General features: G+C 42.3%; 1 protein-coding gene and 1 non-coding gene across 7 annotated transcripts in view; both read left to right on the top strand.

Annotated features, from left to right (window-relative positions):
* MYO1D (myosin ID) overlaps positions 1 to 20,405 on the top strand; it is a 359,000-nt gene that overhangs the window by 84,016 nt on the left and 254,579 nt on the right. For all 6 annotated transcript variants that reach the window (XM_086360259.1, XM_086360256.1, XM_086360255.1 and 3 more), the window contains exon 2: positions 18,999 to 19,207. In XM_086360259.1, the coding sequence (XP_086216385.1) occupies positions 18,999 to 19,207 (209 nt within the window). The remainder of the gene's footprint in view (positions 1 to 18,998; positions 19,208 to 20,405) is intronic.
* On the top strand, positions 18,023 to 18,129 carry LOC147352526 (U6 spliceosomal RNA). The gene has a single exon (XR_015148473.1). It is a non-coding gene; the product is annotated as a U6 spliceosomal RNA (small nuclear RNA).

Genomic DNA, 20,405 nt, shown 5'->3' with positions numbered 1-20,405 from the left:
AGTTCTAAAAAAAATTGCTACAAATGAACTGACATACAAAACAGAAAGAGACCCATAGACATAGAAAACAAACTTATGGTTACCAAAAGGGAAAGTGGTGGGGGGTGGGGAGGGATGAATTAGGAGTTTGGAATTAACATATACACATTACTGTATATAAAATACATAATCAACAAGGACCTGAGTCACTTTGCTGAATACCTGAAGCTAACACAGCATTGTAATCAACTATATTGCAATTAAAAAAATTAAAACAAAAATGAAGTAAAAGTGTTCAGTACTGTAGTTTAAGTGATTTATAGTATTATTTAAAATGCATAATCATTATCCATTTATATGATTTTGCATTCCTGTCAAAGGATTTTCCAATTCATTTTCCTGAGCAGAGTATGTTTATAAATAGGTTAACTCCTTACGCAAGGTGAAATGCAGTTAACTACTTATCTAATCATGCCAGATAGTCAAACGGTTACTGAAATAAAAACTCTTTTATAAATGAAATGGATGCAGAGGAATAAATATGTAAGAGTTGAGCCCTGTGTTGGACAATTTCTATTTGTTACCTGTCAATTGGAAGAGAAAATATTGTGTCATAGGACAGTTTCCTTTTTGTCTTTGGTCTAGATCTTCATGCCTGTCATCAGGCATTCAGCATCTCATGGCTAAATAATGCTGCTGTGATTTAGTCATACACTAACATTGTAAAATATCTAACATCTTGTAGGAGTTTTTCGTTCATTTTGTTTTTTGTTTTTCCTAATATTGTGTGAATATTTAAATATCTGTTCTCGTGGTCTGAGAGTCTCTCTAGTTTCTGCAGACTCTTACAGTCCCTTCCTTTCCTTTCCTTTACCTTACTTTACTGTGCGTTCAGTTCACCAGTCTTTATATTTCCTCTACTAGGATTTGAGGAACATCAGTCAATGAAGTATTCAAATACTATGGAAAAGCTATAGGGAGGGGGAATTCCCTGAGGGTCCAGAGGCTAAGACTCTGAATTCCCAGTGCAGTGGGCCCTGGTTAGGGAATTAAGATCCCACATGCTGCAACTAATAGTTCGCATAGTACAACTAAAGATTCTGCATGTTGCAACAGAATTTTGCAAGACCCAGTGCAGCCAAATACATTTCAAAAATATATTAAAAAAATTTTTTTTTGAAAATAAATGTATAAGGTGGCAGACGATGATCAAGCAGATGATGTGCATTCCATGACGTGGGTTTGGTAAACTTACAGACCTTTTATGATTTCATAGAAAGAACAGTTTTCTCTGCAGCATCAAAACCTAAACATCTCAGATTCACTTTCAACAGTATGTCCAACCTAATAGTGATTCTCTACCCAGCATAGACATGTCCTAACACCAGCAGTAGTAGACACTCATCCATTGTAAAGAGGGTGGTTGGCTGAGCGCCCCGTGAGTGGGCAGGATCCTTCCCATGATGTTGATCGATTTGAAATGTGAACCCTTCCAGACACCCCAGCAGAGAAAACAGCACAAACTGAAAAGCAGTCCACTTACACATGTCGCCCCAGCTGCTGTGTTTGACAGACTATGTTTCATAGCCTCAAGACTTACCTTGTTTTCATTGAAATATACCTTAAAATGTTCTGTTTCCTTTTGCTAGGTCAATGAGTTGTGATATTTCCTAGCCAAGGGGTTTAGACAGTGTACTGAGAGCTGGTCATCATATTCTTATTTTTAACCACATTGCCTGGGACCTCAGTATATAGCCTTTATGGAGGAGGGTGTTGGACTGTGTCTAGTATTTTCTTACACCAAGAAAGTAGAATCACGGAGTAATTTGACATGATCAAATTCAGATAGTGAAAAATTTATAGTAGAACCCATATCTACTATCTTTTTAATATCTTCTTGATTTTAAATTAGACAGTGGAGCATGTGGTCCCCTGACAAGGTTTGACCATCATGCCAGGTAAAGATTTCTGACTGCCCTCTCTGTTTTCTTAATACTCTGTGTTATTCCCTTTGTGTCCAAGGGATCAGATTTAATTAGCTTATGAGAGAAAGAAAAGGAACACCTTCCCTTGGCTGTGTCTCAGGAATTAGCCTGTCAGAATCCCGGTCACCTCCTAAAATTCTTCTCTTCCTCCGCTGTTCTCACTCACAGGCAGCATCATGGTCTGCTCAGTTGTGGATGTGAGAAAGCCCGACCCCTCTGCGCCCCTTATCACCTCCCACTTCCCATCTAAGTCATCCTGTCTCATCAGTTCTGTTTCTGCTCTTCCAGCCTGTCCACTGCTCCGTCTCTCCACTATTCTGTTCCAATCAAAGCCCGGGTCATCCCTTCCTGGGGCTAATGCTGTAGTCTCCTCACTTTCCACCCTGCCATCAGAGGGGGCTTTCAAAAAAAGCCAATGTGATCTGTACTTACAATTCTGCCCTTGAGATGAATCCTCAGATCCTTACAATGTACCTGCAGGGCTTGCACACTCTAGCCTCTCCCCTCACGCCCCTGACATCACTGTCCCCTTGCTGTCTCTGCTGTGAGGTGGTCATGTGGTCCTGCTCTAGTCCTCAGGCACGTGTTCCCCCTTCCACCGGGCAATGCACGTTCTCCTGCCCCTTCCCCGAGCCTTTGTCAAGTGCCGTCCTTCTCGTTAGTGTGCAGAAGGACGGAGACGGCTCTGTCTGTTCGTTCCTCCCCACACGGTTCCCAGCACAGTTCCCGGCATGGAGCGTGGGCCCTAATAATGATGTATTGAATGAGCGAATGCAAAAAAAATTTAAAGACAGCAATAAGAACGTTTGAAATGACTCTTTCTCTATAAGGCATACCTTACTATATAATAGAAATGTGTTTCCAAAAAGTAACCATTACCTTAAAAGGTATATGAAAGTCAAAGAGTTGGTCACTTTGTCATGTCCCACTCTTTGGGACCCCAAGGACTGTAGCCCATCAGGCCCCTCTGTCCATGGACTTCTCCAGGCAAGAATACTAGAGTGGGTAGCCATTCCCTTTTCCAGGGGATCTTCTCAACCCAGGGATTGAACCCAGGTCTCCCGTATTACAGGCAGATTCTTAACCATCTGAGCCACCAGGGAAGCCCTTAAAAGGTATATATCAAAAGCAAATTATTTTCACTGGGAGGGAGGGAGGAAAGGGAAGGAAAGAAGGAAGGAAGAAAGGAAGGAGTGAATGAGTGAGTAAGTAATTCAGCTAGGCATCTCCTGACCACACTTTCTGGTTGACTACCTCTTGTGTTGCTCACATGAAGAGATGTTGCTCTGGAGAAGAAAACCAAGAGATGGACTCAAGAAGTCTATAAAAACCACTCCCAGTGGCCCTAGCCTGTTCCCTATGTCCTGCGAAAAGCCTAGACATTTTATGGAGGGGTTTTGGCTTAAGAGGGTCTGTCCTAGAATGATTTCCAGACATGACGCCAGGCTGGATCATGATCCATTCAGCTTAGAAAAGTGACCCTTGCCTGAGGATAAACAGCTCAGCGCAGCTGCAGTGAGTGGGGCAATGGGACCTGCATGGGGAAAAGACGCTTCCTGCCATTCGGAGGGCTGGCGGTGCTGCTCATGGTAAAAACAGGACCTGGTCTTCTGCAAGCTTACCACGTGTCAGCAGTGTGTCTCGGGGTCTACAGGTGGAGTGTCGCATTTCTTATCACAGTCCTGTGAGGTAGATACTAGCATCGTCCCGCCTTTCAGATGAAGAAAGTACCTCTCTAGCAGAGAGAGAAGGTCACTTGCACATAATTGTAGAGCTGCTGCTGCTGCTAAGTCGATTCAGTCATGTCTGACTCTGTGCGACCCCATAGATGGCAGCCCATGAAGCTCCCCTGTCCCTGGGATTCTCCAGGCAAGAACACTGGAGTGGGTTGCCATTTCCTTCTCCAATGCATGAAAGTGAAAAGTGAAAGTGAAGTCGCCCAGTCGTGTCTGATACTTGGTGCTAAATTGCCATCTGGTTCCAGAGCGCATTTTCTTTCTTCTTTTTTTTAATTGGGGTATAGTTGCTTTATAATGTGTCAATTTCTGCTGTACAATGAAGTGAATCCAATATTGTTGTTTGGTCATGACGTCCTGTCCTACTCTTTTGTGACCCCATGGACTATACCTGCCAGGCTCCTCTGTCTATGGGATTTCCCAGGCAAGAAAACTGGTATGAGTTGCCGTTTCCTTCTCCAGGGGATCTTCTGGACTCAGGGATTGAACCCACGCCTCCTGCATTGGCAGGCAGATTCTTTACCTCTGAGCCACCAGGGAAGCCCCATATATCCCCTCCCTCTTAATTGGAGGCTGATTGCTTTACAGTATTGTGTTGGTTTCTGCCATACATCAAACATGAATCAGACATAGGTATACGTAGCTCCTCTCTCTCTCAAACCTCCCTGCCACCCCGACCCCACCCATGTAGGTCATCACAGAGTGCCGAGCTGAGCTCCCTGCACTGTACAGCCGGATCCCATTAGCTGTGTCTTACACATGGCAGAGCTCGTATGTCAATCTCCCGATTCACCCCATCATCCACCCCCCACCCCATGTGTCCACCGTCCATTCTCTACATCTGCAGAGAGCACGTTCTTACCATGCCCTTTTGTCTGCTCTGAGGGTTCAGGGAGCCTCGTGCACTGCAGTCACTGGCGGGATGCGGTGAAACTACCCGAGCCTTCTCTGCCAAGGCTGCAGCGTATTAATAAAAAGTCAAAATAGAGCATCCTATTTCAGAAACTCTTAAGGCGCTGTAAACCCAAATGGTGCTTACAACTACCTATATGAAGTTGTATCAGATCAGATCAGATCAGTCGCTCAGTCGTGTCAAGTCACGTGAATAACTTGTCAAGTAACTTAATTTTAAGGATACCTTCTTTGAGCCTTCCCACTCCTAGAGCTGGGTTAGGTATCTTTTCTCTAAGCTTCCATAGCATCCTTTCTTTCTTGTTATTATTGCCTTAGATTTTTTCTGAAACAGCATGTGTGTGTGAGAGAGAGAAAGAGGAGGGAGGGAAAATGGGAGCAAGAAGGGAATGATAAAAAAAAGAATCTGTAATTTTTAAACCCTCTTTCCTTATTTCTACTACATGACATTGTCTTTGTAAACCTTCTACTGCAACAGTGCCATGCCTTATTCTTCTTTGAAACTCAGACTCCTGGCATAGTGCCTGGTACGTGGCACTTATTAATTACTCACATGTGCATGACTGCACACAGACAGCAAGTAGCTGAGCAGGATTCAAACCCAGGGTTCCAGGGCTGTGTGACTCTCCATCTCGTAATCTTTCCAGCATAGTCCCTGCCTGTCTCAGGAAGATACTGTCTAACAAAGGGGATAAAGCAAATTGACTGCCTCGCATGGAGACCATGATTTTGCCAGAAACAGAGATAAGATGCCTTCAGCCTTGGGAGAGATTCCTCTCCAAGAACTGGGGAAGGTGAACTGAGCCTTATGACAGTTGGCAGTAAGCTAATGAGTGTTGCATAAGTTTGGTGCACCAGTAAAGAAAGGGGTCAAAGTTTTGTGTACTTTAAAAATAAAACTGCAGTATAGGCTGTCCTTTCGAAACGGGCCAGCATCATTGGTTGAGAAAAACCCACACCCAGGAAAACAGAAACTCTCATAGATTGTAAATGAACGTGTAAATTGCTACAACCTCTTTGGAGAATAATTTGGCGATCATTCAGAAGTTTAAATTGCAGACAGTCCTCTCAGCAGTTTCAATTCTAGGAATGTCTTTTACAAGTATATATACACATATGCATGAAGAAGTATAAGCTGTTTTTATAGTTGCATTGTTCATAGTAACAAGTGATTGGTAATAACCGATTAAATATTTCATTGTATATTCACCCATGAAATGAAGTACTCTAAAGACATCAAAAATGAGGCCTTTCTCTTTTTACTTACATGAAACCATAGCCAAGATACATATCTCTTTTAATTAGAAAAAAGTCATCTTTGTTAAAAAATACTATGTGAATGCATGTGTGTTTGTGTGCATAAACTATTCCTGGAAGAATTCACAGGAAACTAGTTCCAGTGATTACTTCTGATGAGAGAAATACTTTCACTACCTAGTCATTGATATCTTTTGAATCTTTTACTGAGAGTCTATATTGCCTATTCAAAAGTAATAAATTACTAAAACTTAAACCTGCTATATAAGGAAGTTTAACAGTTGGATTTTTATTCGCAACTTTTAATTTTGATATAATTTCAGGTTTACAGACAAGTTGTAAGAATGCCACAAGGAGCCTCCTAGGAGTGTGCCTTGCGTCTGTAGTTGTTGTAATCTCTTCTCATCTTGAGTGTTATTCAGCCTTTGTCTATTTTCTTGACTGTGAGGTTTTCCACTTCTTTTGTAGACTCTCCTTCAATTTAGGGTTGTTTTCCGTTTCCTCCTGATTAGGTTCAGGTCATGTGTTTCTGGCAGATGCCACAGAAGTGATGGTTGAGTCCTCACTGCCTCCTACGAGGAGGCTCTGCATTTCTCTGGGTCCTTAGCCCCATGGCTATGGGAGACACAGCTCTCCTCCAGGGCACACACAGAAGATTTCCCATCATTTCATGGTACAATATCATCCTTTTCATTCACTGCTTTGTCCAGGGACGTTAGCACCTCCTGGCTGACTTCCTATTCCTGTTACTTTTCCAAGAATTTGAGAGTATCATGGCTTATCACCCAGCTCCTTGCTTCCTACAAAGGTTGATTGGGAGCATCCGATGGAGATATTGATGTATCGCAGGGGTCAGATCACACACCCTAGGCTGTTGGTGCTCTCTTTACTACCAGAATAGACTCATAGTGGGTTTAAATCTAATCATTTCAGATAGCCCCAATTCCAGAACCCCCCAAGTCGGTTCAGAATATTCATCCTCAAATTCTGTCCCTTTGATACCTCTCTTGGTACCAAAGTCTGTCACTAGTTTGGGTTACCCAGAGAAACAGAATCAACAAAATGAGAGTGAGTGAGTGTGTGTGTGTACAGAAATTTTTGGCTTATGCAGTTATGGACACTGAGAAGTCCAACACCTGCAGTTGGCAAGCAAAAGACCCAATGGTATAAATTCTAGTCTGAGTCTGTGTACAAAGGCAGGAGACCTATGTCTCAGCTCAAAGACAGCCAAGCAGAAAGGATGCCTTCTTACCCATTTAATTCTAGTCAGGCCTTTGATGGTTGGATGAGGCTCACACATTGGGGAGGGCACTCTGCTTGACTCAGTCTACTGATTGTAGTATAATTAACCAAAAAGGCAACACCCAGAGTAATGTTTGACCAAATATCTGGGCACTCGATGGCCCAGTCAACTTGACACATCAAACTGATTAGCTCAGGCACATATGTTATTAATAGTTTGTTTCATTGGGTGAAACAAATATTGGGTGATACTAATTTTACTTAGTTGGTTTAAGTGGTTGTAAGGTTTCTCCACTGTAAAATTATTGTCTTTCTCTTTTGTAATTAAGAAGTGATTTGCGGGGAGATCCTTTGAGTCCATGTAAATACCTTCTTCCTTGTCATATTTTCAACTCCTCGTCTCAGCATACACAGATCATTGTCTAACTCACATCATTCCTTCTATATTTCTTAAGTGGCTTTCCACTCTAAAAGGATTTTCCTTCTCTTATTTATTCCTTTTTTATATTAATGTGGATGCATAGATGCTTACTGTATTCAAAGGATTATAATGTTCCTGGCATTATTTATCTCAGTGTTCACATGGTCCCAGATTTAATCAGGGAACCATTCATTCACCTGATGGCTCCCCCGTCCTTTTAACTTTTCCCTCTCCTTCCTTGAGTACTATTTTCTGTCCCTGCTTTCTGTCACAACATGGTATTCCGGCTCATCTTCTGTTTTCCTGTACAAGCTCTGGAATCAGTTTTTCTCCAAGGAACCCTGGGTCCTTTTAGTTAAGAAGGATAACATTTACAAGCCAACATCTGGGTGTCACTGCTTCTAAGCTCTCTCAGCAGATGGAACTAGGAAATGTGTGTGTTTATACATCATCCTCCGTTTATCCCCCATAGGCCATAAGTTTGTACTGAATTCTCCAATTCTAAGTCAACCCCACATATTTTGTAACTTCTCTGCCAGTGAAAAACCTGTCTTGATTGGAGTAGGTGCCATTCAATTATATTTTCCTGGAATAAAAATTGCTAGTAGTAGTAGTGTTAGTCGCTCAGTCGTGTCCAGCTCTTTGCAACCCCGTGGACTGTAGCCCTCCAGGCTCCTCTGTCCATGGGATTCTCCAGGCAAGAATACTGGAGTGGGTTGCCATTCCCTTCTCCGGGGGATCTTCCCGACCTTTGTATCTAAATTTTTTGAAGTTTCCTACATGAAAGGAAAGACTTTTTTATGTTGAATCCTGAGGATATGACCTATTTTTAGCCAGAGTGACATCTTGCTTTATTTAATACTCCCTCCCCACCCTACCCCCAATTTTTGAAAGTCACAAGGAAATAAGAGAAGTTTACTCAGTGAAACTAAGTATATAAATAGGAAAAATGGTAATGATGGCAGGTGATTTAAAGTTTTGCATACCTGATAGCCTGCATTTTCTTGTAAGTAGAATGCAAAACCATTTTCTGAGAGAGTGTTGTTGTTCAGTCGCTCAGTCATGTCTGACTCTGCAACTCCATGGACTGTAGCATGCCAGGCCTCCCTGTCCTTCACCAACTCCCGGAGCTTGTTCAACCTCATGTCCATTGAGTTGGTGATGTCATTCAATCATCTCATCCTCTGTTGCCCGCTTCTCCTCCTGACCTCAGTCTTTCTGAGCAGGTAGACGTGGGCTAAGGGAACTCATGCATTCATTCCTTTATTTTTTCACTCATCAACTATTTAACCACCCCCATATAAATTCCAGGACCATGTTGCATGCTGAAGATACAGCAATGATCAAGGTAGATATGGCCTGTATTCCCCTGGAGACAGACAATAAGCAAGTAAACAAGAACCTGCTTGTGGCAAATTATTATAAAGGAAACAAACAAGTGGGGGATGATGGGGGTGAGCTGTTTAGATGGGAAAAGAACTTGTCTTCTCAGCCAGAGTCCACAGTGACCAGGGATAACTAGTTGGCATGAGATGAGCCAATAGCTCAATATCAGATTGACCTGACATTGAGATTTTCCAGTGAAAAGATTTAAGGATAGGAATGAAAAGTGAAAGTGAAATTGCTCAGTCGTGTCTGACTCTTTGCAGCCCCATGAACTGTAGCCTACCAGGCTCCTCCATCCATAGGATTTTCTAGGCAAGAATACTGGAGTGGTTTGCCATTTCCTTCTCTAGGAGATCTTCCTGACCCAGGGATTGAACCCGGGTCTCCTGCATTGTAGGCAGACACTTTACCGTCTGAGCCACCAGGGAAGTAGTAGCCACCAGGATAGGAATAAATAGTTAGATTTATGTTTTCAGATCATGCCTCCTGCTGTATGGAGATTGAAATGGGGCAGACCAGTTAAGAGGATACCTGTGATGGGAAGGTTATCTAAGACTCCATGTTCTTTTAAAAAAAATTTTATTGGAGTATAGTTGCTTTACAATGTTGTGTTTGTTTCTGCTGTACAGCAGAGTGAATCAGCTATGCATATATGTCCCCTGTGTTTTGGATTTCCTTCCCATGTAGGTCACTGCAGAGCACAGAGTAGAGCTCCCTGTGCTATGCGATTGATTCTTGTTATCTATTTAATAGTAGTATGTATGTGTCAATCCCAATCTCCTAATTCATCCCACCCCCACTTCCCCTGTGACTCCGTATTCTTGCTAACCTTGTTCACTATAAAACCCCTGATCTATAGGTGAAAAATGGTACCACTGATTTGCATTTCATTAAGTGAAAAGTGAAATTGAAACATGTTTTCACGGAACTTATTTTGGTATAACTAGTTGCACCAGTTTCCTAGAGTTGCTGTAACACATTACAACAAGCAAAGTGTCTTAAAGCAGTGGGCATTGACTGTCTCACAGTTCTGAAGGCTGGAAGTCCAAAATGAAGGTATCAGCCGGCCATGCTCTCTCTGAAACCTGAAGAGGAGAAGTCCTTCCCCACCTCCTCCTAGCTTCCAGTGATGACCCTCAGACCGTGGCCTTCCTTGGCTTGTAGCTGCTTCTGCCTCTGTCATCACGGGGCATCCTCCCTGTCCATCTGTCTTCACAGGCATTTTCCTCTACTTGGAAGGACAGCAGTCACACTGGCTTAAGGCCCATCCAGTGACCTCATCTTGATCACATCTGCAAAAGCCCCATTTCCAAATAAGGTCACCCTCCCAGCTACCAGGGCTAAGGACTTCAACATACCTTCCTGGGGGAACACAATTCAAGCCATCTCATTAGTAATCTGTTGTGTTTTTCCCCCCTAGGTGGCTAGCTCATTTCTAACACTGTGGACATTCATTATCAGTATTATTGCTGTTTTGAAATGTCCCCATTATCATGTACAGAACCCTTCAGGAACCCTCATTATGTCACCTCCAGTACCTCCTGCCTCTCTCATTTCCTTCTTTCTGCTTTAATTTTGTTTTTCCATTTCCTTTTGCTTACATGTCTCCACCTCTTCTTCTTGCCCCTGGCTTTTTGCAGCAGTGCCCATTCCTCTTTTTATATCTTTTAATATGACCTTCCTTTATGTGGGTTTTTCTTTTCTTGAGCTCTTTTGGTATATCTCCTTTAAAAATGATTTTTAAATATGAAAGCTCTTTTTAAAAATGATGTTCTCTTTGATCTCCTGGTTGATAGGGCTATATATTCTTTACACTCTTTGCTTTCATGCAGGAGTATTTTTTTCATAGTTTTTCTCCTTTGTGGTGAATCCTTACTTTCCTCGGGTATTCTTGATCTGCTTTTTGTCTGTACAGTTCTTTTCCTTTTAACATCTGAACAAGGGTGCCATTCTGATTCACTTTTTCTTTTTTATTCATCTATTTTTTATTTAAGTATGGTTGACTTATACTGTTGTACCAATTTCTGCTGTACAGTGAAGTGACTCAGTTATGCACATACATACATTCTTTTCTGGTTCACTTCAGATTATTTGGGACTTCCCTGGTGGCTCAGACAGTAAAGTCTACAATGCGGGAGACCTGGATTCGAGCCCTGGGTTGGGAAGATCCCCTGGAGAAGGAAATGGCAATTCACTCCAGTGCTATTGCCTGGAAAATCCCATGGACAGAAGAGCCTGGTAGGCTACAGCCTATGGGGTCGCAAAGAGTCGCAAAGAGTCGGACACGACTGAGTGACTTCACTTTCACTTTCAGATTATTGCCAACTTTGAATAGGTATGTTCCATTCTGGGTTGGTTAGTTGCTGAAAGTTAGTGTGCAGAAGGATCTGTAGATCTCCAAGTTTGGGATCCATTACTTCCAGACCTTTTCTCACTAACACTCTGCCCGGATATGGCAGGCAGTTTGCCCGTCTAGCAAGCAGGTCCCATACATACGTGTGAGACTTCTGGGAGATGAGTTAGCATGGCTGCTCTTCATTTACAGAGATCACCTGCTGCAAAGCAATTGTACCTACTTTTTCATTTTCTCCTCACCATTCTGGCAACCTCCTTTTTTTTCTGCAAAAACATAATTTCCACTCCTGTCTTTATTTATCTCCACCTTGCAGCTCTTCAGAAGTGTCAAATGGGACCTCTTGTTTTGCAGCCACTTGCAAAACAAGGGTCAGGTCCCCAGACCCTGCCATGCTTATCAAAAGATGGTTGGTTTGGGGACTTCCCTGATGGTCTAGTGGTTAAGACTCTGTGCTTCCGCTGCAGGGGGTGTGGGTTTGATCCCTGATCAGATAACTAAGGTCCTGCATGCTATGTGGTGCAGCCAAAAAAAAAAAAAGTTGGTTTGGCCATTCGAGAGCTACAGCTGTTTCTGGAGGACTTGCTCCCATGCCTGGACTTTGCAGAAGCACATGCTCACTCTTAGCAGCCCCTCTCCATGAGGATCATTTTGCAGTGCTTCTCACCCTCTCTTCATGGATTGTATTTCTGAGTTGTGGCTAGTTTTCTGTTTTCTCCTAGATAAAGTTTTCTTTTCTGGTTTTGTCTTGTTGTTGATTTTTCAGAGGGTAGAGTAGAGCTAAGATATCGTTACTCCAGCCTCCTTAAATGGGCGTGCCTTAGGTCAGCAGTTCCCGACCTTTTTGGCGCCAGGAACCAGTTTTGTGGAAGACAGTTTTTCCACGGACTGGAGTTGGGCTATGCTTTCAGGATGATTCAAGCCTATTACATCTATTGTATGCTTTATTTCTATTATTATTACATCAGCTCCATCTCAGATCACCAGGCATTAGATCCCAGAGGTGGGGGACACCTGCTTTAGGTGGTGTTTGGAGTTGATACTGGATTCAGCCCTAGAGAACTTGAGTGTTTAGAGATCGTGAGGAAAGAGGAGCCAGCAAAGAGATTGAGGATGAAACCCCAAGAATGCACAGAAGCCAGGAAGGAATGTAGGGAGGAAATAGGAGTCAATGTCAGATGCTCCTGAGAAGCCAGTATGATGACAATCAGCCAATGGATTTAGCAGTTTCATTGGGGACTTAACTTTGGGAGGGCTTCCCTGGTAGCCCAGGCGGTAAAGCATCTGCCTGCAATGCGGGAGACCTGGGTTTGATCCTTGGTTTGGGAAGATCCCTGGAAAAGGAAATGGCAACTGACTCCAGCACTCTTGCCTGGAAAATCCCATGGACAGAGGAGCCTGATAGGCTATACAGTTCATGGGGTCGCCTAGAGTCGGACATGACTAAGCGACTTCACTTTCACTTAACTTTGGGAAGTTGATCCAGGTTTACTGAGGTGCTAGAGAGGAACCCAAATTGAAAGTGGTTGAGGAGGTAATAGAAGACAAAAAAATGGCAGGTATAGGTGTAGGCAAACTCCCATCCTGAGAAGTATGAACATTATTTATAGCAACTTAAGATTTCCTTCGCATTGAAAAGGGAAAGAAAGCAGGCCAGTTGATGTGGTTAAGTATCACCTATTTGAAAACGTATGTTCTCATGAAATAAATAGTATTTATTCATGAGTAAAAATTTTATTAAGTGCACAGTAGGCTAAGTGCCTGTTTTATTAAGTGTGCAGAGAATTTTCCTCCTGATGATAATTAATAGTTTAAGAAGTCAATCAAGGGTAACCCTGAATTCTGTTAGTGGGAGAGCTTTTAAGTCCATGGGAGTGCATTTTGGAATCTCATCATCCAAAATAAATTCCTGTTTCTCTTCCACCCATCTCAAAGGTTAAATATATTTATGTCTTTCATACTCAATGTATGTTCAAATTCTGCCCACTATCCCTTTAAAACAATTTATCTTTCCTTCATTTCTACTATTGTTCCTTCCGTTGAGACCCTGCCTTATTGATCTCTTTAGCTAGAAGAGTCTTCACTTTTTTCCTTGTTTTCAGTCACATTCAATTTAGATTTCCTCAACCTAGGTTTCAAAGCCTTTTGTGTCAGAAAATAACCTGAATGCCCATCAGTGGATGAATGGATGAATATGTGGTACACTGGAATACTGAAGAAGGAATTCTTGCCGTTTGTAAAATGAGAGCATTATGCTAAATGAAATAAGTCAAAGACAAAAAACAAATACCATACTATCCCATTTATATGTGGAATCTTAAAAAAAAAAAAAAAAAGGAAAACAAAAACACAAAACCCAAGTTCATAGAGAAAGCAGATTGGTGATTGCCAGAGATGGGGGTTGGGGTGGGGGATAGGAAATGGGTGAAGGGAGTCAAAAGGTACAAGCTTCGAGTCATAAAATAAATAAGTCATGGGGGTATAATGGACAGCATGGTGATAATACTACATAATACAACATTGCTAATAATACTGTGTTGCATATTTGAAAGTGGCTAAGAGAGTAGATGGAAACCCACTCCAGTACTCTTGCCTGGAAAATCCCATGGATGGAGGAGCCTGGTAGGCTGCAGTCCATGGGGTCGCTAAGAGTCGGAAATGACTAAGCGACTTCTCTTTCACTTTTCACTTTCATGCCTTGGAGGAGGAAATGGCAACCCACTCCAGTATTCTTGCCTGGAGAATCCCAGGGATGGCGGGGCCTGGTGGGCTGCCGTCTGTGGGGTCGCAACAGAGTCGGATACGACTGAAGCGACTTAGCAGCAGCAGCAGCAGCAAGAGAGTAGATCTTAAAAATTCTCATCGCACGAAAGTAGTGATGGATAGGGACAGATTTTAACTAGACTTACTGTGGTGACTGTTTCATAGTATATACAAATATTGAATCCTTATGTTGTACACCTGAAACAAATATAATGTTGTATGTCAATTATACCTCGATTTTTAAAAAAGAAAAGCCCATCATATCGTATCAAATCTGACTCCCTCCTGCTTTCTCAGTTGTTCTCTAACATTGCCTGATTGTTTGCTCTGGTTAGGCCAGCCTCCTTCCCATACTGCTAATCTTGCCACATGGTTCTGTCTTCTTGCTTGGGTTCGTGTTCACAGTGAGCACGTCATTATCTTTAGTGTCGTTCTGCGTGGGTTCCCCACCCGAGTGATGGTGTACCCACAGTCTGTCTGTGTCCGATCTGAGCGAGCTACGTACATCTTGACTTCTTGTTGTAGGTGATCTTTTGTACAAGCACATGCAAATTAACAGGGCCGTGTTTTTCTTAAAAAAAAAAAAAAGTTTAAAGACGTCTGTATTTTTAAAAATGTTTCAGAATTCATGTACAAGACATAACCTTCGTATTGTCTCCATTGCTATTCATTAATTCAAAAGCTTAGTACCTCTCTGTTTCATTCAGAAGGCAGTGAAAATATCTGGCCCATTCAATAAATATTTTAAATAAATTCCTTTAAAAAATTGTTTTAAAAATCAGTTGCTGTTAAGCTGTTTTCACTATTTGGGAAGTTTCAAAGAGGGAAAAAAGTCTTAACAGAACAAAGACCATATAGTCCTAGAGTCAGAGATAGGGTACCATGAATGGCTTCCCAAAGGAGCTGATGCTTGGACTTTTGAAGGAGTAGGAATCTACCAAGCATATGATGGAAAGAGACAGGTGGAGAAAGGTATTTAGGCAGAATGGACCCCATGGACAAACCACGCAGGCCTGGTGACCCTGGGAACTGTAAGTAGCTCATTAATGTGAGAGCAAGAGTGACATGGGCTGGGCGGGTGGGTGGAAGTGTTGCGGGGAGTTGGGAGAGTCAAACGGAGAGAATCATGGAGGCCAGAACACACGTGTGCCCTGCTGTGGTTTGTATATTGCCCTTCAGAGTTCCATATCAGAAGGCGTTTGTTGTGATCATCTTTGCCACCATGGTACGTGTTTTTAGTATCTTACTATCACACGCTATCATTATTATTTATTTGCGATACTTCCCTGTTCTTCGGGCTTCCCTGGTGGCTCAGCTGGTGAAGAATCTGCCTGCAATGCGGGAGACCTGGGTTCGATCCCTGAGTTGGGAAGATCCCTTGGAGAAGGGAAAGGCCACCCACTCCAGTATTCTGGCCTAGAGAGTTCCATGGACTATACCCACGGGGTCACAAAGAGTCAGACACGACTGAGCGACTTTCACTCACTCACTCACTCCCTGTTCTTTATTCCTTTTTTAATCCCCAGAGTCAGGCCCAGCGCCTGGCACAAAGTTGATATTTGAATAACGAATTATAGAATTTCTGAAATGTGAAATATTTCAGATAGAATAATGATAAAAGTTTATCATCAAAGGTTTGCACACAGAGATTGTAGAAATGCCTTCCTTGGTCTCTCGAAAGAGATGGTGTCAGGCATTTGTCATCGAGGATGATTCCTGCCTTTCCTCCTGGAGACAACCAGAGAGGTGAGGATTACCTAAGTGCTGGCAGACTTCGTACCCTGCGGCTCTCCAAAACAAGTGGAACTCTTGGGTTGGTGTTAAGGTGTGTGTTGGCACCATCTAGTGGTCGTTTTAATACCTGGCCAAATTGAAAGTGTCATCGTTCATCACCAAACTCTTCCTGAAGCGTTGGATTTCGTATTATATCTTGTTCAGCCTTTGCCACTGTCTTCAACTTCATTGGAAGTTTTATAATTGTGTTTTACAAAGATGCTCTCAAGTTTTAATAAACAAGACATTCTATTTGAAATAAAATGGAATTTCAGAGGAAGGGCAGGGTTGGATAGACCTGGAATCTTAGAACAACAGTCTAATCTCATATGGTATTTGCTGTCTCTTAGTCACAGAGTTCCAGACTCATGAGGTAATATTTTTTTTTCTAACATCCTCCTCCTCCTCTCTGTTTTTTCTGTTTGGACAGTGTTTTTTAAACTAAAGAATTTTGTCCTTTGAGTTCTTATCTTTGAAGAAAGCTGTTGAGTGTGTCCTTCAAACGTACAGGTTAAACCAGAAAGGCTTGAGCAGTGAATCTTAGCTGCTCCTTGCTTTTGTGGGTCTTTCAGTATGAGTTATGTGGACATGTTCCTTGTGACTTATGTTGATTGACAGCTGAGGCAGGGGATCAGATTATGATCACTGCATTAATTCCTTGTGTAGAGGGATGGCTGTGCTTCTAGTAGCAATGTTAATAAAATAAAAGCATTTATTAAAAATCTCCTTCATGCAGAACATAATTGGATGCATAAGATTAATTGCCGTTTTTTTAAGTACTTACTCAATGCTGGAGGGAGGGAAGGATATAATTATCACCATTTTATAGGTGAAGGAGCTGAAACCTGCGGAGGTTAAGCAGCTTTCACAGTCTCTCGGCTCTTAAATTTGCATGTGAACCTTTGGACCCAGGTATCAAGGGCTTCAGGGTTGGTGCGTTTAGCAACCACAGAAACTTTCTGTCCAACAATGGGAAGAATGCATAGGCAAACCACAGGAGAAAAATGCACAGAAAACCTTGAAGTGGCCAATAACTCTCATTTAAGCATACACCAACTGCTTGATAAAAATCGTGGAATTAATTTATTGCTGACATTATCAGCATGTTTGTTTCCCCTCCTAATTATAGCCGACAGCCTTCATTCCAGTGCAAAGGGAGTTTAAGGGTCCTGCCCTCTGGTCTCTAGTTAGGCTTTAGTTATTGCCTTGCTGCACTTAGTCGACAGCAGGAGTGCTCAGAGACCCAGCCACTGTCCGTGGACCAGCATCCTCCCATGCTGGCGCTCCCTTCTTCCAGCTCTTGGACATGAGCTCTGTCTGCATGAGCCTTTCGGCAGGTGGAGTATGTCATACCAACCACTTATGTAGAAATGTCCATAAGGTGTTGGCCTTATATGTGTTTATAAGTATGAATTAATGGTCAGTGGTAAATACATACGGGTTTTCTAAATTTTATGTTAAATTTTTTTCTTTGCGGATATAGATGCATGATTTTGCACAGTTGGAGTCATATCATATGTGCTGGGGGTTTTTACTCTTTTTCTTTTCTTAGTTCCTCTGGCTTTCTTCCAGCTGCCCACATGGTTTTCCTCCTCATCACCCTACTATATGTGTTTTAAAATACATAAGACATAACATGATGCAGCCTTCCATATTTTTCCATGCTCATGTAACCATTTACAAAATGTATTTATATACAGTTATATATGGGCTTCCCAGGTGGTGCTAGTGGTAAAGAACTCGCCTGCCAATGCAGGAGACATAAAAGACGTGGGTTTGATCCCTGGGTTGGGATGATCCCCTGGAGGAGGGCATGGCAACCCACTCCAGTATTCTTGCCTGGAGAATCCCATGGACAGAGGAGCCTGGCTGGGTACAGTCCATAGGGTCACACACAGTTGGACATGACTGAAGTCCACGCACGCACAGTTAGGTACCTGTCACATACACATAGAGAGTGGATTTTTAGCCTCTTATATGTGTGAGTGGTGGGATCCTGTTATACTTTTTAAAATAGACATACTTTCAGTCAGCTATCCTATTCCTGGAGATCCGTTTCACACAAATGAAAACACTGATTTGTAAGATGATGTGCCAAGAGTATTTTCTACAATACTGCTCACGATAGCAGGAAGAAAGTGGAGTGATCGAATAAATAAATATATATCTGCACCGTGGAATTTTAGGTAGTCATTTTTTTAAAAAGTGGATTTGAGTGCTCGCTTCAACAGCACATATACTAAAATTGGAACCATACAGAGAAGATTAGCATAGCCCCTGCGCAAGGATGACACGCAAATTCATGAAGCGTTCCATATTTTTTTGTAAAGCTTAAAAACAAAATAAAATTTAAAAAAATAAAAAAAGTGGATTTGATTTATGCCAGAAATGTCTCCTCTACTGTTCTCTCTGGTATGGATGTTACTGTTTTTATTCCTTTACTAACATTTTTATGGGGTTTCAAGAGGGAGAAGAAATAAATATATTTGGACAATTTTCTTTACAGTTGAAAATCTGGCTAAATGGGTTTCAAGACCTGCTTAACTTCTGTATCTTCTCCTCCTAGAGCGCTTCTATTATCCCAGCCATTTTTATTTCTTTCTCCTCCTTACTCCTTTGTATTTTAGAAATTAGACGATCTCCAGCCTCTGGTATTATTTTTTTAATATATAAATTTATTTAATTGGAGGCTAATTACTTTAAAATATTGTAGTGGTTTTCTCAGCCTCTGGTATTAAATTCTTCCTTCTCTCTTGGCTGATAACCCCTACTGGTCTTTTCTATCAGCAGCAGCCACAGGGACACAGCCTCAAGCACTAACTCCAGAAGTAAACTCAGAATCGTGAAGTGTCAGTTCTCAAGTTGCTCCTGGGATATTTGGATTTTCTTGGAAATAAGAGACTTGTAGGAAAGAAATAGCATTTCTGCTTAACCATACCTGGGCTTCCCTGGTGGCTCAGTGGTAAAGAATCTGCCTGCCACTGCAGGAGACATGGGTTCGATCCCGGGTAAGGAAGATTCCCTGAAGAAGGAAATGGTAACTCACTCAAGTGTTCTTGCCTGGGAAATCCCATGGACAGAGGAGCCTGGCAGGCTACAGTCCACGGGGTGGCAAAGAGTTGAACACAACTTAGTGACTAAACAATGACAATAACCACAGCCATGTCTTCCTTTCTCCCACTTGCGTGCAGATTTGAAAAAGGACGCATCTACACATTCATTGGAGAAGTCGTCGTCTCTGTGAATCCCTACAAGTCGCTGAACATTTATGGGAGAGACACGATCGAGCAGTACAAGGGGCGTGAGCTGTACGAGAGACCCCCGCATCTTTTTGCCATTGCTGACGCTGCTTACAAGGCTATGAAGAGGCGATCGAAAGACACTTGCATTGTGATATCAGGTATTTAAGGAGATCCCTGTGCTCCCAATGTCAACATGTATTTAATTTATTTGGGTTCTCAAATGTCCAAATGATTAACTAGATATTCTTTGAAGTTAAAAGCTTAAATAATTTTGTAGGAGAAAGAAATGTAACCAACATTAAATGCCAGATCATCTCTGTCGTTCTGACCGTCCACTAGTCTCAGTTCATTTACACGTTATATATTACGTTTGGAAGGACTTCTGGTCAATTTTGTAGACTGAGCTGACGTGGGAAATTCGTCCTCTCATCTCAGATGCATAGAACTACTGGATAAAGATGTAACAAAGTTTATTTTAGATAATCAGAGAATGAAACCAGGAAGATGACATCCTAAGGTCCTATCAAAAAGAAAGAATGAACTCCAAGTCAGACTGGTGAACAGGATGGAGCTGGTGTCAAGGGACATACAGAGGCATGGGGGCTAGAAATGGGCTCAGAGTTGGGAGCTGGAGCTATAAAAGCCTGCGGGAGGATAAACAGGTGCCAGACCCTGGGTGCCCAAGAACAGGAGCCGAGCTCTCTGTGTAAAACTGGGCACTTCAAGGAATCATGTGAGTGAGTTGGAAATAAGAAAATACCTGCCCGCTGGCCCAGGGTGGCCTTTCCCAAACTGTGGGACTTCCTCTCGATGCTCATAACACCTCATATTCGCGTGAGTGGCTTTTATACTTTAAAAACCCTTTTGCGATCTGTATTCCATTTTGGTTGTCAGCTCTGCTCTCTGATCCGAACATAGGACAGCTGTGTTTCTACTTCACAGATGAGAGTATTGAGGGTCAGAGAAGCGAGGCAGCTTAGTGTTGGTGCTGTTGCTGCTGCTGCTGCTGCTAAGTCGCTTCAGTCGTGTTCGACTCTGTGCGACCATCCATAGATGGCAGAGTTATATTCTGGGACAGCCTTTATTAAAACAAAATTTGAAGGCAATATTGCCTGATTGTAAAAAGGGGGCAGGAGGGAGGCAGTTTTATAAATGTTTAAAGTGAAAGCAGGAAGTCTCTTTCTAATCCCTGTGAACAATAACACCTGTGTAACACCTGTGAACAATAAAGTGTTTATCCTTTTTTTTTTCCTTCAGTACTACACAGCATGTGGGATCTTAGTTCCCTGACCGGGGATCAAACCCATGCCCCTTGCATTGGAAGAGTAGAGTCTTTAACCACTGGATCTCCAGGAA

This window comes from Bos grunniens, chromosome 19, assembly GCF_055505025.1.
Source record: "Bos grunniens cultivar Pamir isolate PY7600 chromosome 19, Bosgru_T2T1.0, whole genome shotgun sequence".
Classification (NCBI taxonomy): Eukaryota; Metazoa; Chordata; class Mammalia; order Artiodactyla; family Bovidae; genus Bos; species Bos grunniens.
The sequence above is the reverse complement of the archived record's forward strand: the minus strand, read 5'-3'. Positions and strand labels throughout refer to the sequence as shown.